This window comes from Haplochromis burtoni, unplaced genomic scaffold, assembly GCF_018398535.1.
Source record: "Haplochromis burtoni strain Fernald_Lab_line unplaced genomic scaffold, NCSU_Asbu1 Contig_294, whole genome shotgun sequence".
Taxonomy (NCBI): Eukaryota; Metazoa; Chordata; class Actinopteri; order Cichliformes; family Cichlidae; genus Haplochromis; species Haplochromis burtoni.
In genome coordinates, this window is record NW_024582655.1 from 30,703 (window position 1) to 55,908 (window position 25,206).

The 25,206-nt window shown below is 42.3% G+C and overlaps 3 protein-coding genes across 27 annotated transcripts in view; 2 read left to right on the top strand and 1 right to left on the bottom strand.

Annotated features, from left to right (window-relative positions):
* The window catches only part of cramp1 (cramped chromatin regulator homolog 1), a 15,739-nt gene extending 9,314 nt beyond the window's left edge, over positions 1-6,425 (bottom strand). Inside the window, exons 1-8 of one of the 2 annotated variants that reach the window (XM_005940775.3) lie at positions 6,300-6,425; positions 4,151-4,527; positions 2,166-2,368; positions 1,918-2,071; positions 1,383-1,466; positions 1,157-1,205; positions 838-923; positions 275-398 (exon numbers count right to left, since the gene is read on the bottom strand). In XM_005940775.3, coding sequence (XP_005940837.1) covers positions 275-398; positions 838-923; positions 1,157-1,205; positions 1,383-1,466; positions 1,918-2,071; positions 2,166-2,368; positions 4,151-4,526 — 1,076 coding nt within the window. In that variant the 5' untranslated portion in view covers position 4,527; positions 6,300-6,425. Of the gene's footprint in view, positions 1-274; positions 399-837; positions 924-1,156; positions 1,206-1,382; positions 1,467-1,917; positions 2,072-2,165; positions 2,369-4,150; positions 4,528-4,910; positions 6,270-6,299 lie in introns of those variants that run through there. The other variant, XM_005940774.3, reaches the window with a different exon arrangement.
* A 785-nt stretch (positions 6,426-7,210) lies between these two features.
* jpt2 (Jupiter microtubule associated homolog 2) lies at positions 7,211-11,551 on the top strand. The gene is made up of 5 exons (XM_005940779.3): positions 7,211-7,392; positions 8,126-8,277; positions 8,695-8,846; positions 9,511-9,547; positions 10,148-11,551. The coding sequence occupies exons 1-5, from the start codon at positions 7,337-7,339 to the stop codon at positions 10,393-10,395; spliced, it is 645 nt and encodes a 214-aa protein (XP_005940841.1). The 5' UTR covers positions 7,211-7,336; the 3' UTR covers positions 10,396-11,551.
* A 7,716-nt stretch (positions 11,552-19,267) lies between these two features.
* mapk8ip3 (mitogen-activated protein kinase 8 interacting protein 3) overlaps positions 19,268-25,206 on the top strand; it is a 32,037-nt gene continuing 26,098 nt past the window's right edge. For 14 of the 24 annotated variants that reach the window (XM_014339563.2, XM_014339571.2, XM_014339565.2 and 11 more), the window contains exons 1-2: positions 19,269-20,308; positions 24,475-24,595. In XM_014339563.2, coding sequence (XP_014195049.1) covers positions 20,003-20,308; positions 24,475-24,595 — 427 coding nt within the window. In that variant the 5' untranslated portion in view covers positions 19,269-20,002. Of the gene's footprint in view, positions 20,309-24,474; positions 24,596-25,206 lie in introns of all 24 variants that reach the window. The other 10 variants (XM_014339570.2, XM_042227979.1, XM_014339569.2 and 7 more) reach the window with 1 other exon arrangement.

Consider the following 25,206-nt stretch of genomic DNA (forward strand, 5'->3'; position numbering starts at 1 on the left):
AAAAAAAAAAAACAGAAATTTTATTACTTTCATTTCTCAAGAGCTGACCCAGAAAACGGTGGAAAACATGCAAACCATCAAACTGAAATAAGCAGTCTGAAGCCAAAAAGAGGTTCTTAAATTAGCTCAGGCTTTGTTGCATCACCATGGCTTGAACTAATAAAATAAATAAATAAAATAATAATAGAAAATGAATTAATGAAGGTATGACATCTCTCCGACTCTTGGATGTTATGCTTTTGAAAATATATTGTGGTTCTTATCCATGTCAGACCTGAGGCGAGGGTTGTGGGCAAGACTCTGAACTCGGGCCCAGGAGTGGTTACTGCGTGGCTGGAGCTCCACTGCCACCTTCAAGGGCAGACGCACCGGCTTCTGGTCCTCTTCATCACTCACTCCTGCAGGACACAAAATTACAGATTCAGCCACTATATGAAAAGCCCAAAACCTATAAACTCAACTATGCTCTCTCACTTAATCAACCACGACAAAATGAAAAGGCAGCCATCAATCTCAGTGGGATCCATTCACAGATTTACATACAACAATGACAAGAGACAGTCTTTTTCTACCCTTGATTAAAGCAAATATTTTCAGTAAGTGTGATGAGTGGGTGTTATTGAGCAGAGGGGTTGATGACAGCTGGTCAGAACAGTCATCTCCTTCATCCTCCTCACTTTGCACCCAAAGTTACCATGGAAACACCACCAGCCCACTTGATGCCATGGTTTTTGTAAAAAAGCCCCGCCCCCGTGAACCCCCCAGTCTCACCATCAGTGAGGTTTTCAGTGCTTGTTCTGTAACGCGGGTGCTGGGTTTCTGCAGGCTCATACTCACCATCTGGATCACAAAGTTTCTTCAACGCTCGGCACATTGGAGCTTTGATCCGCAGGTTCCTCCCCTTAGAGCGCACGGTGGTGGCCCTGGTGGAACAGAAGAATCTTTATTCATATATGTTGTAAGCTCTAAACCTTGCCGTGCCACAGAGAAAGCATCTGACTACATACTGTCAACTCAGCCCTCAGATTTGTTTTTCATACTAGCAAAGTGCTAATCTGTATCTTTCCAAATGTGATCTAGTGCATCAGTTTAACGTATCACAATCCCAGATGTGTGCATGTAAACCCACTAGCCAAAGCTTCTGCCACAGACTTACCCTTGCTGGATGAGTTCGTTCAGCTTTGCCACATTCTTATCATCCATCACTGTCAAAGACAAAACACAAGACAGCTAGTTAAGACATGCTCCTCAGGGGCAACTGCCCCGAGCCACAGGGATCATCTGGAGTTTAATCACATCCCCTGTGTCCACAACCAGCAGAATAAACAGCAAAACACACACAGTCTACATTGCATCCAAGCGCTTTCACAGCCCTCACTTACATCCTCCAACTTTTTTGCGAAGCTCGGCGTAGCAGATGAGGCCGTACAGTTCTTGAGAAGATTTCTTTAACACCCTGGAGTACACTGAGAAGGAAAGGAAGCACAAGTCACAACACTGGTGGAGGCCTGTGCGTGCTACATAAAGATAACATGAGAGTAACACTGGGTGCTTTTTGTAGGGGAAAAGAGCTCCAGCTTATCTGGTGAGCTTCTTTAACATATGTTTTGCTTGCTAAAAAACAAAAATGTCAGTGTGAGTTCTGTTGTAGGAAAAAATAATAATATATGTGGCTGTTTAACAGCATCTCTTCTTTACTTCTCATTCACAGTGTCTGCAGTAAGTAGCATAACTGAAACAACTAAACACAAACCTAAAATAAACCAATTAAGATCAGCCTAAGAGATCACCTTGTTGTATGAGTTGTACACATTTTTATGAGGCGTCATTCGATAAAGTCATTACAGTGTACAAACTTCCTATTTGGGGATCAAAAATTCCAAGGTGAATTAAGAGAGCGAAAAAAAAGCAACTCACCGTTAGCGAAGTCGATGTGTTTGGAGATCTTGTGCCAAGTTCGGTAGTAAAAGTGGCGGACCTGTTCCTTGTTCTTCACCATATTTGCTGGCTTGCCTCTCTTCTTGTACTTCATTGCAATGTTGTTCTGGATGGCCTCAAAATCCTTCCCGTGCTGGGAACAAAGGAGGGCAGTCGTGAATCTACGACGTCAAAAGATCTACACATGGTAAACTTTTAACTTGGTAAAAGGTTGTTGCAAGCTTTACCTCATAAAGACCCTCAAAAAAGCTGTTTTTGTCCTCGGCGCTCCAGGATTCCCACTGCCGACGGGCTCTTTTCTGGTTACCAGCTTGTTCTTCCTTCTCTGTAGACCCTTGGCCCTTGGAGGTCTTGGATACTCCCCCCGTGGAGCTGACCACAGGCCCGGTCTGTCCCACCACACCCTGGGAAGAGGAGCCATTCTCTGCCCCTGTTTTAACACAGAAACATTCAGAGGAAAGGCACAACTTAAATATCAGCTCACCACCCTGGCTGTTTTGTATGTCATAACGAAAAAAGGTTGATCTGAGGTGTGTGATTTGCGAGATGTTAAAATACATGCACACAAAGCCACCCACTGCCATTACAGCGCACAGAACCTGCAGAGCTTCCCTCTCTGTGGTTAAGCTCTGGCAAGGAGACAGGAAAAGCAATCAGTCCCTATGGTCAGGTCTACATTACACAGTTCCAAAACCAACTCATGGTGGGCTCCACTGGCCAAGTTTTCTGGCCCAGCACTGCGCACAACACCAGGAGACATTAGCAGGAGCACTCAGAGAGTTGCTGTTGCAGTACTGTGCTACATTATAATAAAAAAATAAAGAAAAAAAAGTGCTTTTTTTTTTTTTTTTAGCCCAAATGGGTGTTAATTTGCAAACACAAGCATGTGACTGGCTCACAGACAATAACCTAGATATGTCGCCTTCAAAATAGAAGTGCACCGATATAGCATCACATAAAAATAAGTGAGGCTTTCTTGGTCAGACGGTCAAACGTTTGTGCTCAATCTAAATATAGTTTCTGACACAATCAGAGCTTTTCTGTTTCAAACAACAAAAATCCACCAGTCATACCTGTCAAAGGATACACAAGTAAATAATATTGTTTCTGATCTGATCAATGGCTGCTGTTTTGTGGACAAAGCAATTTTAAAAAGGAAAAATGTACAAATTAAAATCACAGATGTATAATGTACTGAAATATTTTTCCAAATAAATTCCACTTTTCAATGAGGAACACACAGATTACTGGGTGGCATAGCCTCATTAACAAACTCAAAAACCACCACCACCTTACTAAGTCTCAGCCCCACCCAAAGCCGTCTGTGCCTCCAGAGGGACAGGTAGTGTGGAAACCCAGGAGGTAATGTCTCGTCTGCATAGATAAACTGACACCAACCAGCTCACACTTAGCAAATACAATACTATTAGTGATTGGTAGCCTACAGGGGAATCCTTCATTGTGTATAAGTCATCCTGAAAGCCTTAAGTCATCTCTAGCTTTGATTCATTGTTTAGAAAGTTCCTGATATCAGTCACTCTCTGAGTTACTACAGAGGCTCATTCAGATTATTTGCAAAACCAAAACTGAATAATGGAAAATAAATTACAACCTCTGCTTTACTGGTATTTGTTGTAAAAGGGGGGTGATAAAAAACAAAAACAAAGGTAGCCTAGGCTAAATCTGTGTCAATGAAATGATTGGCTGAAAACTGCAACACCATTCCAGTCCAATTTCCTATATAGTCCCAAAAGAAAATAATAAGAAAAAAGAAAAGAACTGTAAGCAACCCTGTTCAGTAATGTCGCTTTCCTGTCCTGATATCAGGTCCATTTTAAGCCTGTGATTTATTCCTCTTGCTGATAACAACACCGTGCCTTTATTGTTATTGCTGCCAGTTTCCAAGAAACTGCAAAAACAATCAAGTGACATCTTAATTAAAATCTAACTTCTGGCCTCTCCTGATTTTTGCTTCTTTTTTTCTCGCATAAGTGGTGTACAGGATGGTGTTGCAACATGGGCTGGAGCAGCCAAAAAATGTACCCAGAGTACAACCCAGCAAGTGGCCCACAGGGGATACACGGCAACACAACGGCATCACAGACAAGCACACTGCAAGCACCGACAGAGAAAACTAAAACTGACAGCGCAGCCCCCAATCTCTCCTGATCCCACCTGTACACACTCTTTCCCGAGCTGGTCACTCACTTACCTTTCGATTTTGCCCCGCCATGTCCATTGATGGAGGAGCCGATTGAATCCTTCCGTATCCGTTTGCTCGGAGGTCGAACGCTTGATCGGAGAAAATGATGCTGGTCGGGGCCCGGAGGGCCGGGCTCAGCTGATGTCTGGGGAAGCTGGGTCGAGCCTGGTCCGGTTCGGTTCGGAGCAGAAGCAGGAAGGACCGGGGCTGAACCGGAGCTGAGACCCGTGGTTGATGGATTAAGAATTTCCACTCCGTCCTCTCCCTTTGTACTGCGCTCCTCGCTCGCCTGCTCTCCGTTCTCCTCTTCGTCGCAACCGTCGGGCTTTCTGGACGGATTCCTCCTCCCATCGACACCGATCCCCTCCCTGGAGCCCGGTGTCATGCTGCCACAACACAATTACACAAAATTTGTCACGTTAGGAGCAAAGCGATGTGCAAAATTAACTTCTAAAGACGACGTTCACTGTCTCTCAACATGGCCGCCGCTGTTTGTTTCAAATCCCCTCTTCAGTCCCGTCAAAACAACACCAAATATATGCATTTCATGCCTTGAGATAAATTAGATTTAACAGCTGAAGCAGTTAGAAGACTGGCAGCGATGCTTTTCCGAGTAGCTTTCCGCTCTAATGGCCAATAATGACGATTTAATTTAAACTGAATTCAAAAGCGACCGCTTTTCAGTTTAGCGCCCTGCAGAAACGACAACGAAAACCCCCTCGGTGCCTTCGACCTCTAAATAAAGTGTTTATTTCAAACCTAATTTTACCCATTTTGGTGCTCCTCTGTAGTAGACGATGTCTTCTTTCTCTTCACCATGGGTCCGAGCGGTTAGACTGGCAATTAGTGGTCAAATTGAGCATAATAAAGCCGAGAGCGATCGCTCCGCTTTTATGCCCTCTCCTTGCTCCTGATTCGACTGAGCTGAACTCTCTGCGCAGTTCAACTGTCTCTTCTATCAGCAACAACATTACTCAATGCTTTCCATGCAACGAGACATAAATGACACAAAACCAGCCGCAAATACGAGATATTTAACTGCATTTTGATGGATAATAATTTACAAAAAGCCCGTGTCGGTTGAGCTCATTTGAATTGATATAAGCAGGTATAGTTTTATTAAGCTGTGAGTGGACTTCGCTTCACACTACGTCATCATAAGCAGAAATTGTGCCTGCAAAAGAAATCATTTTATGCTCAAACCTTTGCCATGATAATGTTATTAATTGCCAGCAATACTACAGCCCCTCATAAATACACACGATGGCACATGAGGAAAATCAGGACGTGGCTTTAAGTACACGTTGAGTAGAAGGAGCTGAAGGAGTAGAAGGGGTACTGCACTTGTGTTAAAATGTGTAAACACTGCAGAGTTTCTTATCCTATGTGCTCTACTGTTTTTCCACAACTTAATTTTATGCTTGCTGAATAATCAGGAGAGGGGATGTCCAGTGCTTAAGGACGACCAAAAAAAAGAAAAAAAAATCAGACCTGGGCAGCTTTAGTATGGGGAAACATCACGAATGTCTTCTTTTGCCACACAGCATTTAAATCTCTCAGTTCGTGTCAGCATACAGCTGATTATCAGGCAATTCTGGCACAAATTGAGACGAATTAATAATTTATGAAAGCCTTAGATAATTGATTCAGCTATTTAATGTTTCAATTGAGCTTAATAAGATCTTTAAACTTCAAGTGATGGACAGCTATAGCTGTCACTTATTCTGTTTTATCATTTTCTTTCAGTGCAATCTGAGTTGACACCGCGGTTCTCTTTTTACTTCACTAAATGACCTTACTCGCGTCCCACAGCAGTGTTACATTAAAAACTACTTAGCAGCTGCAATAGTCTCATCACGAGTATAATATTATATCGGAAGCTTCACGTGTATTTGGAAGTGCGGTGGTGTAATAATTTGAGGTGTTTACAAGCAGTTGCTAGTAAGTAGATGTAGCAAAATATATTAAATGTAGTCAAATATTTCTTCCGTGGATAGCCCGCTACTATGTCCAGCATGGCTGCTGTTGTTGGCTAGCTAACATTAACAGTATAACAAGTCAAACAAGATTTTACGTTATAAAACTGCTCCTAGCATAACGGCTATTTTGTACAGAGTCCAAAACAGGTTGTTGAATTGGTAAATATTACTGAGCTTACCTAAAGCAGAAGATTGCTGGTAGTATTCCCAAACGAGACACAATTTAGCATTGCTAGCTGACTGTAGACCTCCAGCTTGCTACCGATGACAGCTCCAGCTGCCCCGTTGTCAGCGCGCGCAGACACGCCCATTACTATACAAAAACAAAGACTGTGATTGGCTAAAAAAACACGAGGTCGGCGGTTAAAGTTTGATTGACAGAAACCTCCGCCAACTGTTAGTGGAAGAGTTAACAACGAAAGACCAATTGTCATTCTCTTCCTGTCACGCCTCGCCAAGTTTACCGACTAGTACACTAAACATTTTAAGCGACTCTGGGTGATATATAATCTAACCTTTTTTTTTAGCTATTAAATTTTTGTTTGTTTGTTTTAACAATAGTTTATCACTGCAATTAACATTTCTGGTCCTGTAAGACAAGTTCCGCCCAAAACATGATTGACATTTTGACGAACAATTCAGTAGGCGGAACTCAGAGGATGCGCTTGAATTTTGTATTGGAGTATAAAAAACCCCACATGTCTAAGAAGAACTGAAACAAAACATTAACTGTGTTGAGCACTACGTTTTGAGTTGATATCATCATCTCAGACTTATCTGTTTAAGAATAAAACAAGCGCACACGTGGAAATTAGTCCATGTCTACTACTGTTTAACGCGTTTTTGAGACTCACAAGGCGAAACTTTCCTGCTTTTGTAGAAGATGTGTATAACCTATTGCCATAATTAAACAGCTGTGTAAATCATATTTAAATTAGAAAACTATAGCCTCAGTGCTGTTCCGGGAACAATGCACAGTTGCTTCTCCAAAGTCTTTCACTCGTAATGGGAGTCTGGGTGCAGTGAAACGAGCGCACCTCAGCTTGGCAGAGGACCAGTTATAATCCTCTGTGTCATAGTTGGGTGGGCTCAAAATTCTTCACTACGGAGTTGAGCCGGGCACGCGCAGGCAGAGGGGGGAACTCGCTCGTCGTCCAGTTGGCAAACTGACGAAGAAGTTGTCTTCGGAAACTTGAAGGGTCAAAACAGAGCCACCATGACTTCGACTAACATGTTTCAAGGGTTGGATAGTGGTTCGAAACCGAGTTCAAGGTAAAGACAACAGCTGCGCGGCTTGGTTATGTGCGAATAAGAGCCGCCAGTAACGTTTTATTCCGACTGCAGCCAGGAGCTCGGACAGTTAGCAGCCCAGAATTTAGTATAACGTTGCCTGTCAGAACTTCGTAGGTTTTTTTTTTCCTTCCACTAATTTCTTTAAGCATATCTCGTACACGCAGTGCTCCCAGAAAGCTTAAATGTCTGGGTGGACGCTTAAGTGGAGCTGCAGTGGTTTGAGTTAGCAAACTTGTTAGTCATGATAGCTTTCGAGCTAGCCATTCAGGCGTTGTCTACTGCGCCTGCGGAAGTGTGAAATGCTCCTCGGAAGGCTCTTCTTTGTATCCGCCAACAGAGGCGTTATGGTCACACTTTCCTTATAGCAAGAGGTTCGGGTGCTTTTTTTTTTTATTTAAATCTCGAAAGCACCAGTTTCCGGATCAGCTCCCCCAAGTAGAATGATCAAACTTTCAATAACGAAAGAAAGTAAAGCGTCTGTCTGATATAATCTATAGCAGACAATGGTTTCCATGCGTATATGGCGCCATTCCCGAGTCTATAATCAAGTAACCTGTTATTTAGCTCAGTTGGCCCAGCTAACATATTTATAGCCCGGTTACTTAACGTTTCCTACAAGTCTTTGAATGTAAGACATGACAGTAAGAGTAGACTGTAAACATGAATCCGCATTCTGTTTATTTAAAGATTTAACTTGTATGTTAATCTGTAGGGTGTTGCAGCCTCCTGGAGGTGGCTCCAGCAATCTGTTTGGTGGCTATGAAGAGGACTCTGCAGCATCAAAAAGACCCAATAAGATGGCCTCCAAAGTTTTTGCTCCACCAGAGGAAGCCCAGAGTGCACCGAAACGCTCCAATCCTCCAGGTGAGATTAACCTGCTGGTGGCTGATGCTTTGGCTTTTCTGTCTCTGCAAATCCATGTTCAGAGTGTGAAAACTATTACTACAATGTTAAATTTCCACTGTAAACATGTTGGCTGTTCTCTGTGCCTGCACATAATACACCTGCTCATATTACTCTGGTATAGCTGGGTTTATTTACAGTTCAGGGTACTTGATTGCCCTGATGGTCATAAATATTTTTCTCTGAAATGGTCAGAACATTCTTGCCATTTAGCAAGTGCACACAGTATGCAAAACTAAACTGGGTATGTGCTACATCTGGTACAGAAGAGTGACTCTTTATGAAATGGACACAGAAATTGCATTTTATTTTTTTACCATTGCTGAATTATTTTAGAAGATCGTGTCACTATATGGTATGTTGGTTAATCTTTTATAGGTGGAAAGAGTAGTGGAATATTTGGTGAATCTGAGCCTGCTGCTCAACCACAGAGACCCATGCCACCAGGTGGACCAACCAGCAACATATTTGGGCCTGCAGGCACGGGACCTGCCCAAAGTCCAAGCCGAAGCCACCCAAATAAGCCAAAGGTACTTTTTGACTTGTATTTTATGAGTTGCAGAACATTTTTATTCCAAGCCTGTGCAAAAAAAAGTCTCTTTAGTGAGGAATACATAGGTTTGCGACAGGCAGCACTTCAATAATAATCTCTAATAAATACACACTAACTGAGCCCCACCCTAACACCTACCTGTCTGTGCCTCCAGTGAGACCGGTGGTACAGTAACCTCAGAGATGATCTCTAATTTGCATAGATAGTGACTGCAAACCTGGCTGATGTCAGCCTGTTATTGTAGATGTCTGTGATTACTAATCAGCAAAGGTGTGTTTAAGTCAGCATGAAAGCCTGAAGCCACTTCTAGCTTTAGCACATTGTTTAATGACTCAACAAAGGTCCTGATATTGGTAACCTTTTGAGTTGTAGGTACTGAGGGTCATTCAGATTATTCGCAAAAGTAAAAAAAAAATTGTGGCAAACATAACCATTATGACCTTTAAAACTAAAGAAATGTATGCAGTCATGTATAATAATTGCACTTTCTTGTCCTGTTCTCATGTCAATTTGACATTAACCCATTAACATTATTAATTTCAATTTTAACTGTGTGCAGTGAAACAAGAACACCTGTGGGGTTTTTTTCTTTCTTCCTTATCTTTACTGGTTTTTTTGTTTGTTTGTTTTTTTTAATACAGGACAACCTAAGTGTGGGACCTGAACCTGAATCACCAGGTGAGTACTGTACATGTTGTGTATAATTTCTTTGCATTATACTATTAAACTACCTCTGCTAAGCCTTGCTGTTCAGACAGATCAGATTTAATCATATTGTACCATTTTCTAAGTTTTACACCCTAAACTTTTAATCAGTCTTCAGTTAAAGAGAGAGAAAAATAAATTGAGTCTATTTATGCTCTCATCTGTGCATTTCTACTGCTTAACTGCATATAGCTTCATGCAAACAATAAAAATATGTGATAGTCTCAATAAACTATCCTCCATCTCTGCAATTCTTTTTTTTTTTTTAAAGCTTACTAGTTTCACTTAGATCTCAAATGTAACAAATATGTGATTTCCCCCTCCTCTGTTAGTTAGTGAACTGCACTTGAAAACGGCAGGGCTTGTGGTGTCTTGCATGAACTCAAGCTTTCTGGCTTTAGATTATAATTTGGTACTCCGTGCTCTCGTCTAATGATCATCACTTCTGGATCCAAAAAATCAACATGGTGGTGTCCATCACACTACACACAACACATACAGTGCAAAAACCAGGGGTTCGGGTCATGGTGGCTGTGTCCAATTTGATATCACATGTCAGTGTGTTTGTTTCAGTTCCTCAAGCTCCCCAGCCTGAGGCGAAAGAAGAAACTGCACCCCCAGCCGATGCACCAGCTAAGGAAGAGCCACCCGCTGCCATTGCCGCTGCTGTCTCGGCACCCTCGGAGCCTGAACCTACACCTTCCTCATTTCCTGATGACACTTCGCCGAAGAACCACGAGCCTCACCTGGGACCCAAGCCTCGCTCCCACAACAGGGTCCTCAACCCTCCTGGAGGAAAATCTAGTGTGGTGTTCTACTGATCAGCTGAGCGTGCCACCTCTCCGAATTTGTGTCCATAAACCTCTTTGTGTGCTCCCCTGTTAATCTTCTCTCATTCCTACATTGCTCTTTTGATGGAATGTGATCTGTACACCTAAATACAGCCCAGTTATTGTTGTTGTTCACACCTGACGCCTGGGCTCCTAAGTTGTCCTCAACATCTTGCACTTTCATCCCTCGTTTTTGACTTCCTGCCATCTGTCTTCTCCTTGATATTCTTCTATAATGAAACCTGCAATCATTACAATCACCAATGAGTCAGCTGAATGGTTAGCTGTCACCTTATCACTTTAACTGTAACACAGTTTGGTTTCAACTTTGCAGTTACTGTTTTCATCGTTTGTGTTACAAGCATTTATAAGTGTAATTTGTCTGGAGGCACAATCATCTAATTTTTGTGTGTGTGAAAACATTTCTGCATCTCAAGAACGGTTTAGAGTTTGGCATACTTGCACAATTTTCAGATTTAAAACTGACCTGCAATTTGGTTTGGCTAAAAACTTCACAGCAGACATTTGCCCAAATTTTTGGGAGCTTTCTGGGGGTGAACACAGCCTCTCATCAGTTTAATTTATGAAGTGCCAGATCTTTATTGGATGACCACTTAATTTCATAATTTAAGAAACAATCCATGTGACTGAGGCCTGATATAAGCTTGGCATCCTTTCATCTCTCTAGCCTTTTTGTTAATTATGCCTTACTAAAAACGTGTACAACAGAGAGCACAATCTGTGATTAGGAATTGAAACAGCTGTTTACTCCCCAGATGTTTCTGTGTCCTCAAAGAAATTCCATTTTGATTTATGTGAATGTATTGTGCAGGTACTTTCTCTGCTTCGACCTCATTGCTTGCTTTATCTGAGAACATAATCTGCCTTCTTTTAGCTTGGGGTAGGCCTCAGTTTATGTTTTAAATTAAAACGGCTTGAAGACAAAGTGAACTCTGGACAAGCGTGCGGCCTACCTGAAGTCCAGGTGGGCTCGATGATAATCACATTTTCACACTCATCTCGGGGCAGACCTGTGGTGTTCTGGTGCCAGCCTGTCTCCTCCGTGTCGATGTGCCTGGTAGGCAGCGAGCGCAGCAGAAGAAAGAAATCCTGTGTATTGCAATAAAATGGTTGTTTTGCAGTAAGAGTTTGTTTACTGTGTCTGCATTCATCATCTACTAAAAACTGAGAAACACTCAGGGGTGATTAATTTAAACATGTACATTTTGTTAAACTGGAATTTGTCTCTCCTGTTGATGCTTATGAGGATTTGTGTAAATCTGACATACAATCCAGTGTTGTCTGTCCCATTTTGAATCACTGACAGTGGTGCTTTTGTCTGAATTTGTCCTCGGGCAGCACTCTCTGAAAGCCGCTTCTTTTTTTCTCCCCACATACAAAAATGGCCACTTCTGCCCGGAGGGAGTTTATTTTTGCTTCACAGCCACAGAATCTGTATAGAATTTTTAAACATTTCTATTTGAAGCAACGGTACAGATGACAGCACATAAAACACAGTTTGCTTGTGTGTTTGTGTATAAAAACTGTCCAAAAGTTGATTCTGTTCATCTGGACGTATCATTTTCAGTGGGAGAAACGTTTCGTCACTCATACAAGTGACTTCTTCAGTCTCAGCTGACTGCAGGTTTCCTCAATCTTATAAATAGAAGAGTTACCTCATCAGGCCAGGACTCTGCAGTCCATTTACACCTACAAGGCAGTGGACACTGTTTCAATGATGAGGATGTACACATCCTGGATAGGGAGGAACGCTGGTTTAAGCGGAATCAAGGAGGTCATCTCTGAATCGAGGAGGGGGCCTAAGGGTACATCTTTCGCCATCTTACAAAGCTGTGATTGCAGCCATTCCCCAACTCTCTGAGAATGGTACTCATGGCCATTGATCAGTGGTCTTTGATCAGTGGTCATGAGAATTTGCATAATTAAGATTAAGGAACTGACCTCCCAGCCCATTATTCCTTCAGTGAGCTGGTTTCAGTCATTTTGCAAATGTACTGTATAAGACTGGGGAAAGCTGCAGTCAGCTCAGACCGAAGCAGTCACTTGTATAAGTGACGAAAACTTTCTCCCACTGAAAACGCTACGTCCAGATGAACAGAATCAACTTTTGGAGATTTACTTACCTGGATGATTGAGAATGTATTAAGATGTATAAAAACTGAGATGTTCAGAGGTCTTCCTTCATGGTATCGAGCAGCCCACACAAAACAGGGTCTTTGTGTTGGTTTTAATGTAGGTGCTGATGTTAACCACCATGTTCAGCAAACATCTATCAGGTCATTCGACTTGTTAGCGTCCTCCTGAGCTGAAGGTGGTGGCTATAAGTGACTCAAACATGACAAAAATGGGTTCTGAGTGACTGGCTGGACAAAAATATTAAATAGCTTGACTAGTTAAAAATCATGAGGAGCAACAACTCCATGACTGCTCTTCTCTTATGTGGGATATATTAACAATAGACAAGCCGTTTGAAAATATGATGTGAAATCACTTAAATAACCTGCTGGGCTTGCTAAAAGTTAAAATATTTATACTACTTTGGCTGATGGGTTTTGCACATCACTTTTAACTTATTAAGTGGATATTAGTGAGGGTCATGATAATCAATTCAATTGAGTAATGGGTTGATTAAGTCCATTTCCAGACTAAGAGAAAAAGTCAGTGAACATATCAGTAGGTTTAGGTGTAGGCTAATCCATGTCTGGTTATGGATGTTCACTGACATGGTTTCTTCTTACTTGGATTTATCCAAATGTATGTAAGTTTTGGTCTGTTGAGCCTTCGTGTAGCACCAAGCAGTAGACCTAAACCTGGATGTGCTTCTGGGTTCTGCCTCTAATGAAAACGGATGAGTGTAAAATGCAACCATTGTTTGTAGTTTGCTGCCACCTACTGAGTGAAACTGTTAGTTACCCGTTCAGATTAGTAAGAAGCATTAGTGTTTCACAGCCAAACACAATAGTTTGCAGAAAACGCCTGAAAATATAAACATGAATTCTTCCAGGGATAATATAAAAGACAAAATTAGGGACTTCTTTATTACTATGACAGACGAACAGTGGGGTGCACTGAAAACAGGGTGCCCACATGAAAACACCACGCGTTCACTTGGCAGCATTACATCATCGGTGATTCACATCTGCTTAACGGAACTCATGGCAATGATCAAGGACTGTGAGGGTGGTTTTGGCCAAGGGCCGGGTGTCAACTTGGGGGAGAAATCGGAGCACTGTGCATGTTGCCACAATTCATGCACCCAGCAACTGAATCATGAGGGGCCAAAAGATGCACCAGTGCCTGAGCCCACCAAGGACTCCACAAAGGAGTGTGACGTGTGCGAGGCTGAGCCCTCTGCACCTTGTAATGATGTGACAGTGGAAGCTCCACTGTCAGAGGAACAGTTGCTTGTTAAAGAGCTCATAAAGGCAGTAATCACACATGCCTCAAGAGAGGCCAATGTGTCGCCATCCGATGAGATTCAGCAGGGTCTCTTCATAGCTCTGTGGGCGCAACTTAAAGAAGAAACTCTAAATATAAAAAAAGAGGATCAAAAGTCTTGCAAAGGCAATTTTCAAAGACATTACAAAGGTACTGGGTATTACACCTAACCTTGTTATCATTGCGTTGGCTGTACCTTCGCCGTACCAACAGTGGTGATTCCGATATTCAAAGACCACCTGTTTCGAAAGAAGCGAAACCTACTTACAAGGTTTTTCGCATGGTGTGGAAAAACAGAGGATGATGAAGACCAGCTACCAGAAACTGACAATATCTCCCAGACACTTTTGAACGAATTTAAAGATATTATATTTCCAATACCGGGAGAAAAATCATCATCTGGAGTTACTGGCAGATCTTATGATGCTGGCAAAAATGAGCACGTGAGCGCACTTACTCATGGTGTACTCTCACATGCTGAAAAAACGTCCCGCTACAAACCTTCAGCTAAACTACACAAGCTGCTCTTTGACAATGTGGTGTCTGATGTCAACATCAAAGACCTGTATGTAGATGAAAAAAAATTAAAAGGTCTCGATAAGGCCATTTACCAAGAACTCCAAACACTTTGCAAAGAAAAACCTTTGTTAAAGTTACTGAATGACAGGAACCCCTTAATGCGCAGGGTGACGGTTCATACAATTAAAAATCACTTGATCAAATCGTTGCAGAATCCAGCCCTTAGGGCAGCTGGAGAGGTTAAAAAATACAAGTCTTCTGTGGAAATGTGTATTGAGGACTTGGTGAAGCAGATTGTCGAAATTGCAGACTCACCCTGCTCTTCTGAAAAAGCTGATACTATCGCCAAACAGTTGTTCAGTAAAGTCTGGCCTCGAATCAAAAGGATTCCAATCCCCGCTGTACATGTGATATTCCTCAGTAATATGATGTACAATTCTCTCATAGAGAAGTGGAAAGACCCAGATGTAATACTGACATTCATGGCATTAGACCACAGATATGTTTACGAGCTCATTATTAGGGTCTACAAAGAGCATGCTGTAACCATATTAGAAAGTGAACCTTTCATCAGAAGCTTCTTTTCCTCTGTGGGTTGAGCTGTAGGGTTCGCACACGCACACGCACAAAAAATTTTGGGGACATTACATTAACTTACATTAATTTCCTGGAGACTTATCCTGACTCTACCCATCACAAGTCCCTGCCTGAACCTTACCCTAACCCTGACTCAAGCCTTCACCCTAAAATTGAATGATTTACCTTGCAATTTGTCCCCATAAAGTAGGCGAGACCTCACAATATGAGTGTGTAAACAAATTTGTGTCCCCACAACAATAAGTAATACATGACCACACACACTGACACCCACACAGCAATATTGGTATGGCAGGGATCAGGCCCACACAATGTGCTTACACATGGCCCACATACCGCAAAGAATGACGGCCCTTTGGTGGCCCAGACCTGGTTTGCCAGAGGTGGCCCACACATGGGCCAGCACAAGGCCAGTTTCAGACACCCTGGTCGTCCTGTGCTGGCCCATGTGTGGATTACCTCTGGCAAACCTGATCTGGGCCACCAAAGGGCCGTTATTCATTGCGGTATGTGGGCCATCTGTAGGTGGTGTGCAGCCACGGGCCAGTTGTAGACACACTGCTGGCCCTGTGCTGGCCCAGAACGGTTTCAGCTCTGGCCCCAGATGTCAGCATAATGTGTACCTTAATCAAGCCATGCAATAACAACATGTGCCAGAACATGCAAAACAGTGCAAAAGTAACATGCCGAAACTCTGTTCAGACAGTGAATGGACTGATTTTTATGTAGCGCTTTTCTACTCTCCCAGATTACTCAAAGTGCCGGCTTGATACCAGATCCTGGCCAGACCTGCTTGCTATGTGGGCACTAACACACACACAGACACAGTTACTTTACCAACTGACCCCTGACCCCTGAGCTCCTAAGTGTCCCTCAAACCTCATTCAGGGATCCACTCCTCTACTTCACTGTCACTCCCTGAAAGCTCACTGTCCTCACTTTCTGAGGACAGAAAGTGCACATTCCCTTGGTTTCCTTCCATAGGCAACAATTGAAAATGACAGTTTTACTGTATAAATAAATTTAAAAAAGTAGAACAAACAATCAAATATGCTTCTTAACATATTCATGCACATACAAGTATTTTTTAATATACATTTATTTCACTATAAACATGTAAAATAGTGATCTTTATCTTGCCTCCTAATGGAGATGTCTCTCATGTAGTGCAGCTTGCAGAAAGTTTTTCCTTCACTGTCGCCGAGTGCTTGCTCAGAGGGAATTGTCAGATTATTGGGGTTTTATTTTTGTCAACTAATACACAACTCAGGGCTCGCAAAATCGCTAGCCCGACGTCACGGAGCTAGCGATATCTCCGGTCGGGCGACCAAAATCGATCTCTGCCCCGCCCGTCGGGTTATCATAAAGCCCGACGGGCGATTTTGCGAGCCCTGTGATCTTATTGGGCATTCCAAATTTATTTTTTTATTCATTAATAAAGTCCTAAAAAATTTATATTGTGAATATTGCATGTTTTCATTGTCACACAAATGTGTACATTTTCAGCCTAGACTGAACATGTGTGTTTGTCTTCTATTCAAAATCAAACATTTTAGTAGCAACCATTGTATTAAAATATGGCAGATGTTTTACTCTGATTACACAAACTTTATGTAGGAGTAGGTCACAGATAAGAGGTATTTATTTGTAAATTTGACCTCTGACCTCACAGAGATACAGGATGACAGGATATGTGATATTAGAATCCACATATATTGGTATATAATCTCCTAAATGTTGCCAAAAGCAGTAAGGAACATAGCTCTAAATAACATTATCATCTTTTTGACCCTCACTATAGTCTGTATGACAAGTCAGAACAAAAGGTCGGAGGTCAAATGCGGCATTAAATCCTAATGCGGTACATTACTATGTTGACAATACACACCACACTTGTAAGAAAGTCATAAGTTAAATTATAAGGCTTTTTTAAAGGTGTTTCTCTATGAAAGCAGTTAAGATCATTATGCAAATACATAGGGCAGCAACTGGGGGACCCCAAAGTGCAAGCCCACCCTCAGTATATTGGGGTCTGGAATAAAACTAGAATTAATTAAAAATATGTAATTAATTATTCAAAAATAGAAATACAGAGCATTTTAAACTAAGTCAATGTATATTTTAATTACTTATTTATATATCTAGTGAACTATTTCCTGACATATTCAGTTATTTTGCTACTCATCAGCAGCAGTGCTGTGCATCCTGCAAATTTTGTTATCGAGTAAATTAAGAGCAGTATTGCAGATACCGATACTTTTAACCTATAAAGGGAGCTTATGTAGGGGAGAGCAGTGTGTTATTATTTATGAGCTGAATCATCGCACATTTGCCAAGTTCAGAACACATTTTCATGAACACCAACACAACAATGTTGTAAGTTTAACAACCCACAGTAATATACTAGTTAACACAGTTTTCTTGTGTATTGATACTGTGGATTTTTAGAGACCTGAAATGTAAATGTGCTGTCTTTAAAGGAGTTTGGGTCAGCTTCTGTTGTGTAAGTTTGTCATAGGCTATAAAGACTTGGAATGAAAATATTTTTAATAAAAACAAGCTTTTAAAAATGCACAGTTCAGTGGGATATAGTGGGATTAGATTGGCTGTGTCTCGGTGTAATCTGTAGTCCTGCGACAGACTGGCGGTCTGTCATTGTGCAATTGCAGAATAAATGGATGGATGGATGGACAATGGGATACATGCTGAACTTTGAGGATAGAAACAAAGTATCAATCCAGTTGTGTTCGTATTGATCCAATTATGAAACCATAGATCATATTAAAGGGTTAGAACCTTCCCAGGAGTGTCCAGCCTACTAAAATTACTCCAAGAGTGCAGCAATGACTCATCCAGGAGGCCACAAAAGAACCAGAACAACATCTAAAGAACTGCAGGTCAGTGTTAATGATTCAACAATCAGGTAGAGACTGGGCAAAAATGGCATCCATGGGAGAGTTCAAGGAGAAAACCAAGGTCCCAAAGGCCCTCTCACATTTACCAAAAACATCTTGATGATCCCCAAGACTCTTGGGAAAGGCACTGACATTATAAATTCACTTGTATATAAAATATAAACAGGGTAGAGTTTTTGGGAAGGAGAAAAGTAGTCACACAAAACCAAAAAGGTCTCTGTGTCAAGCTGTAAACATGTTTATTTCTGCTTTACAGTTGCACATTTTAACATGAGAGTCTATGGAGAGACAGACTCAAGTGGCCATTAGAGGAACTGCAGGTCTTGGCACAATAACTCACAGTTATTCATCATTTCATACAGACCGATCAGCTCCCTGAGATGAGCTCGGATCCAGTGAGGTACTGACATAGGATGTGAGCGTCTGTCATATGTTGCACGCTTTCGGCTCATCCTATTGGCTCGTTCCTCGAGCTCCTCCAGCTGTTTTGAGCTGCTGCAGAAGGCCACTGCCATTGAGGGAACACTTTTGCCACAGTTGTACACACACAAAAAGATTCTAGGTCTGACCAATGTCGCAGCCATAGGCAAAAAGATGACAGTCAATAAAATTCTAAAAGGTAATTTATTAACACAATGATCAAAAAGTAAAAGATAAAACAGTCCAGTGTCCAATTTGCCTGTGAAGTAAAAACACACAGTCCAAGGCCAGAGCCAGCTATGCCACAAAGCCAGGTGATCACTCTGGCCTCTGCAACTCAGCTGCCTTTAGGCTGCGGCATATAATTGGCCCTGGCCTGCACAGAGACACAAAGTAACATGTTTCATGTCTCTCTGTGCAAAATGGGTTCAAAAACATAAACAACTGTGGTATACTGTTTGTCCGTGATTTGTGGCAGGATCAGCCTGATATTATTTGTGTCCCACTGTAACTTTACTGTATAAAGAGCTAAGATCTCCAAAATGTCAGCAGCAATGACTGTAGTCATTGGTCAGGAGTAGTTTATAAGAAGTATTTGTGAACTAAAAATCAAGAATGTGGGATACTGTTTGTACGTGATTTGGACAGCCCAGCGCGTGCTCCCGACGCAGGAGGAACTAATTCTGTTGGGGAGACCTACCTTGGCACTTGTGCAGGTGAAGCCAAAAGCAAGATAAGATATGCCTCATCATATTTTCTAGTATTTGGCTTGGAAGGAAGTTAGTTTGGAAACATATTTGCTTCATCTTCTGCTTTGCGTTTGTGTGGAAGCCCTGTCAAAAACCTGCCCATTATATGCTAGCACTCTGCGCTAACCTATGCAGCTTATTGTGAATTTTTGCAGCCAACTTCCGGTTTTGCCTCGCTGACTTGACTCACTGCCTCCGCTTGCTCTATGCAGACGGTGTGACGTCAGCCAGAGTCGGTCAGCTGGCTCCTCCATCTGAGCAGCACAGAGAGCCTCTCCCACAGGGAGACATCACCAAAAAACGCCCGAGTCTGGCCAGCAGCATCGGCGGCCTGCCGGAAGAGGAAAAGATATGGATAAAACAAGACTATAGTGGGGGATCGGCCATCGGCGATTATCGGGAAGACTAACTAGAATATTTATTTACCTATTTATTAATTATTTATTTTCCCTGCCAGCAATGGCTGGGGTCCATGGCTGCGGCTGCTGAGAGGCAGGTGCAATACCATCGACGAAGGCGTTTCGCTCCTCGGCATGGACGATCTACAGGCTGGCCCAGTGCCCATCCACAGCGCCCAGGATCTGATGCTTTCTGCCGGAGGACAGGGATAACAGGGCCGCGACTGGAGGAGATAGCCCGTAACTGGCTGGAGGAGCGGGAGGAGGAGGAGGAGGAGGAGGGGGTCTATTCATATCAGTTTATTAGAACCGATATTTTCAGCAGGGGAATCAAGGTTATGCGCACACAACAGTCTGCCTCCGTTCTGTAAACCTGCTGCAAAATGGCATGACTGTTCTCCTTTTTGAAGGCAGACTGTGATTGAATGTGCCCCTTCCCCCGTGCTGAGCACATTCAAAAGCGGTGACACCCTCGCCTTTTAGGAGGGCCTGAAAAACTGTTGAGAGGAGGCGCAGCTTCATCTGGACCACAGCTGCCAAGATGATGGAGCTGCAGATAGACGAGGTGGTCTACCAGGATGACTACGGCTCCGGCTCCGTGATGTCGGAGCGGGTGTCGGGCCTGGCAAACAGCATCTACCGGGAGTTCGAGCGGCTGATACACAGCTACGATGAGGAGGTGGTGAAGGAGCTGATGCCGCTTGTGGTGAACGTCCTGGAAAACCTCGACGCGGTGCTGACGGAGAACCAGGAGCACGAGGTGGAGCTGGAGCTGCTGAAGGAGGACAACGAGCAGCTCATCACCCAGTATGAGAGGGAGAAAGCGCTGCGCAAGCAGGCGGAGGAGGTGCGTTAAAAGAGCTCCCCACACAGCACCACCGGCCACCGCAGGCCCGTCATTATCATCACTTCCAGCCGTCCTGTTCTGTGGGCACATGTGACTCATGTTTAGGCCCGTGACAGGGATTGCTAAACGTATTATTAGTGTCAATGCACTGCAGTCACTCGTAAACACACTGCTTACATTACTTAGGGATATTTAAATCAGTATAGAGACACCACTGGAAGTTTCTTTTTCTTTTAAAGAGGGTCAACCAGGTAAACAACAGGGACGTTTCCGGGATTTCTGAAATCAGGGGGCCCAGGGATGGGCAGACCAAGGCAGGGGTGCACAGCAATGTTGAAAACACTAGGCACAATTATCATAATTATCAATTAGGAGTCCACATGCAGATGGTGTTATTATAAAGGTAAACCATTGTTTTGGTTTAAAACAATGTTTTTGCAACATGTTAAATAAGTATTTAGATACTTTAGGTTAGTAAAAGTTGTAATCCTGCATCCAAATACGGGTTTATGGCAGAATCCTAAACATTGCATTACCGGATCATAGTTATTGGTCCATTTATATCTTTATCACTTTAATCTTACGACTGAAGACAATTTTAATCATGTTAATCATGTTGCTACGGGGAGTTTTATGAATGATGTTAATAATAATAATACAGATTTTTAGATCCATAGATTTAAATTTTAAAATCTGCTAAATTAGAGTAAATTAAATGGTATGGAGTACAAGGATAATAACTGTACTGAAAATATAGTCAAGTGGAAATAGAAACCAGGAAAACTTCAGTAACATACTTGAGTAAATGTGCTACAAATAATACACCATCACTCATTATACTCCAGCTCGCATCTGTACTGTAAGAACTGTCTGAGACAATCATATTTCTGGGGGTGGGCAGTGCCACCCTGTGCCCCCCTTCTGACCTTTGAAGTTAAGCACATGCATTGAAACAAAAGACATCTTACAGTTTTACCCTCGTTGTCTGTTTATCAACATCAGATTCTTCATGAAATGAAGTTAAAATCTAACATCGATTAATTCTGTTACTACAAGTTTTTCAAATATTGCTGTTTAACTTTAAAGTTAAAGTTAATAGCTTTGTCACTATTACAGATTTTTGTTATCACTTTTTTCCTGCCAGTACTCCAGCTAACCGTTAACAGTGCTGCTACCACCATCATCACACATGGAATTTTAAGTGCTCCTTCCTTAAACTTTAACACAACACAGCAGAAGTATATGCAAATATAACACAAACACAGTATGCAAACACAAAGTGAGGGAGGACATGATGGCAGGACATGTATGAAGATAAAGGCACAGTCAGCGTGACTCTCTGTGTGGGCGTTTGCACTCGAAAACAGTGAAAGAACAGGAACACAAACAACAAAAAGTGTGTTTCAATACGGGGCTATTAAATTACAGACTGAACTCCACCTGCAGACACTTTTATCTCCTCTGTTTTTACCTGAGTGGTGTCATAACAGCAGTGAGATCCTGCAGGCAGGCATCATAAAGCAACTTTAATCCTCCTCCCATCCAAAGAGGCCTCAGAGTATCACTGGCAGCCTTGCTGGTGTCAGCTTAGCTCAGCTTTTAGCCCACTTTGTGATCTGCTCTCCCCAGCGCCGTCCCCTCTGTTAGTTATCTAGTTTGTTTTCACTTTAAGCTGCCTTGTATTTAAGCTTCGGTTTAATATCATTACAGACAGAAAATGCTTATTGTGAAAATGGGATTTTGTAGGGCCAGTACTTGAAAATGAACATGTGCTGCAGTTTAAAGTAGGTGCTGAGCCATCAGTCGTGCCTCTGCAGAAACTGAAAAGGAAAACTGTAACAACAATGCATGCCTTTACATGCTATTTATATGTGTGCCAAAAAAACCCAAAACACTGTATAGAGCTCAGATCTTCTCTTTGTCGTCAGCAAGGACTCTTTTCTTGCCTAGATTTTTTTCACGCACATGCAAATCTCTCTTTGCACTTCTGGCACAAGCTGCCTCGAAGACATTGCATATTTAAGATTTGAAGTTTCGTGCAGGGCTGCCCACACTTTTGCACAAACCTGTACTTGTTTGATGACCTTAGATGACAAATAAACAGACAGTTTTCTCCATCACTGGGGTGCAGAGGGGGATGGGATGATGTGCAAATGGGTAGAAGTCACAGGAAATCAATAGCACACAGAGCTCACTGGGGGAGTCTGGGACTGTAATCTGATTTGTGCTCATGAGAAGCAGAGAGAGAGTGAGAATAACAAAAGCAGAGAGAAAGAAACAGACTGAGGGTTTTATGAAGCTACGGCAGAGGCGAGGCAGCCCAGGCCAGATCGGAAAGAGTCTAATGATAATAAGAGGAAAAAGAAGCAAACAGAGTCTGAGGAAAACAATAATGCCTCCTCCTGCAAGACATGGACAACAACAAGCAGAAAAGGCAGCTCACATTACAAAGTTATTAGAGCTAATGGTAAACAAAGACAACAGCCGCATCTTTTTACTCATGAAGCGTTCGACCGAGATACCCACAAGCACAAATTTAACCATTTTGTAGCATCTCCTGCTAAAACATCCTGTGTTTGTCTCCAGCCATCTTTTCCCCATCTCTCTTAATGTGATTTACATACAAAGGATTATGCTCCACATGTTATCTTAACCTCTAGATTTTATAATAATTTCAAAGATTTCAGATTTTCCTCTGCTCCTCCTAATGCTGTTGTGACTTCACACCCTCCTCAGATATCACTCAGATATAACTCCTCAGATATCAGTGTGGTCACAGTTGAGCGTGTGACCACACTGCAGTCACACTTAGAGTCAGTTTGTCAGGAAAGCTCCTTAGTTTCACTCGTCACACATCGCAGGATTGCTTAATGAGAATTATTCCGACTGGACCGCGCAAACGTTCATTCCTACGCTGTGTCACGTTACCTGTCTGAGTGCTGTTCGCACAGTTTAAAGTTATTTATGAGAATGCACCGTGTTTTTCTTGCTTCTGTAGTTACACCAGTGCACACTGCAAGCTGTGCCTCACTAACACTGCATTTTAATGGAAAGCGATGTGCCTTTACTTGCACGGGTTTAGGAGCCTCGTGCAGATAAAGGCATGGGGGATAGAGGGATGGACTTGAAGGGCACCTTCCCAGTCTGAGGGGGGCAGGACGAAAGATATTGCTGTGTTTTGTTTCAGCGAGAAACAAAGACATCTAGTATGTCACAAAGACAGTGTTTTGATGCGTAAACTCGGTCGTTTATCATTGAATCTATAGTATGTTAATGCTGTGGATGTTCAGCAGTGACAAGGCTGGAGGTTCGCTCTTCCTGCACCATGAGTACAGTGCAAAAACTGCAGCAGCTACAAGAATGCTGCAGCAATCACTCTGCAATTTCTCCAGGAATTTCACATTCTCCTTCTGCTAAAGCTGCAAGGAGACCACAGCATTAGTGTTGTTTACTGTGCTGCGTGGGTCAGGGTGTGTTTTGCCACATTTTCAGTAATTCATTAAACTTGGTTAAATTCTTTAGTGAACTTTTCCCTGTAGCCGTGGAGATATTTCTACATGTGTCAATGACAAGTGTTGTTCATTCCCTGCAATTAATGCTTTAGGTACAGCATCAGCACTGGTTGTATTTTCAGAGTGCTGTTGTGTTGCAGTGCTTGCTATTTTGTGTGGCGTGTATCTGCTGCACGTTGGTGTTTCCAAGGTCTGTCTGCAGTCAGAGGATTACCGTATTAAGACTTTGTGGACTTGCGGAAAAAAGGACGTCATTGTGAGCAGCTTTATTTAAAAAAATGGAACAGGCAGCATGGCGGGGGGAGTAGGCAGCTCTGTGTTTCTGCATGTATTGTGAGATAAATCTATTATAGACAAACTGTGAAATACTTTTACCATAATACACAGATACTACTGGCACATATAACCACATGTAAAGTGAGTTCAGTTTTCATTTTTTGACATGTGCACAAAAGCCCTGATATATCCTGAAAACACACTGCTCTGAAGCTGATATGAACAATTATGTAATTCATAGACAATATGAAGTAAAATGATATGCTGTTTCCCTTCATATGAATTATAACAAAATGCAAATTTTATGTGACCTTTCGCTTTTAGAGTCTGTAAATTAATTTCTTAGTCTATTTTTTTCTCTTGTTTGCCTTTTATCAGAAATTTATTGAATTTGAGGATTCGCTGGAGGCCGAGAAGAAGGACCTGCAGATACAGGTGGAGTTTTTGGAGCTACAGGGGAAACAGCTGGAGCTGAAGGCAAAGAACTATTCTGACCAGAGTGAGTGCATAGACGTCATGTTATATGCAGTGCATAGGTGTAGGACACCTGGCTCAAAGGGTGACCCTTATACCGAAGGTTGTACTGCTTACTGCAGGGTCCTGGGTTTGAGTCCGCCCCAGGCTGTCCTCTGAAGGTCATCGTGCTCCCGCTTTTCTCCACTGCCTTCCTGTCTACACTACACTGTCCTGTCTAATAGAATATGCTGTACATGTGGCTGCTGAGGCTCATTCAAAACACTGGAAATAGTGTTTAACAGCTGTGTGTGTGTGTAAGAAGGAGGACAGCAGGAGAGATAACACAGAGGCTCCAGGATACATTTCCACTGTAGTTTTGAAGGGAAGGCAGAAAGAGAAGTAGACACGCTCAGGATGTATTTTTAGACTTTGGTTGATTTTGAAATGAAACACTGATTTTCTTTGCTGTACATTATAAATACAGGCATCCAGTTAGCTTTGGGATTTATTTATTTGTATGTTTGCGGGGATCCACTGTACCCTTAATGTTTCTTTGTTTCTCCCCCAATGATTACTATATTAAATAGTGCAGCAATTTGAATACAAGCAGGCAAACATAAATTTGCAATCATTTCAATTTCATAACTTTGCACT

Coding starts and splice junctions, on each gene's coding strand:
- jpt2 (XM_005940779.3), top strand. CDS start 7,337: ATGACTTCGACTAACATGTTTCAAGGGTTGGATAGTGGTTCGAAACCG. Junction 8,847..9,510: donor GCCACCCAAATAAGCCAAAG/GTACTTTTTGAC, acceptor TTTTTAATACAG/GACAACCTAAGTGTGGGACC. Junction 9,548..10,147: donor ACCTGAACCTGAATCACCAG/GTGAGTACTGTA, acceptor TGTTTGTTTCAG/TTCCTCAAGCTCCCCAGCCT.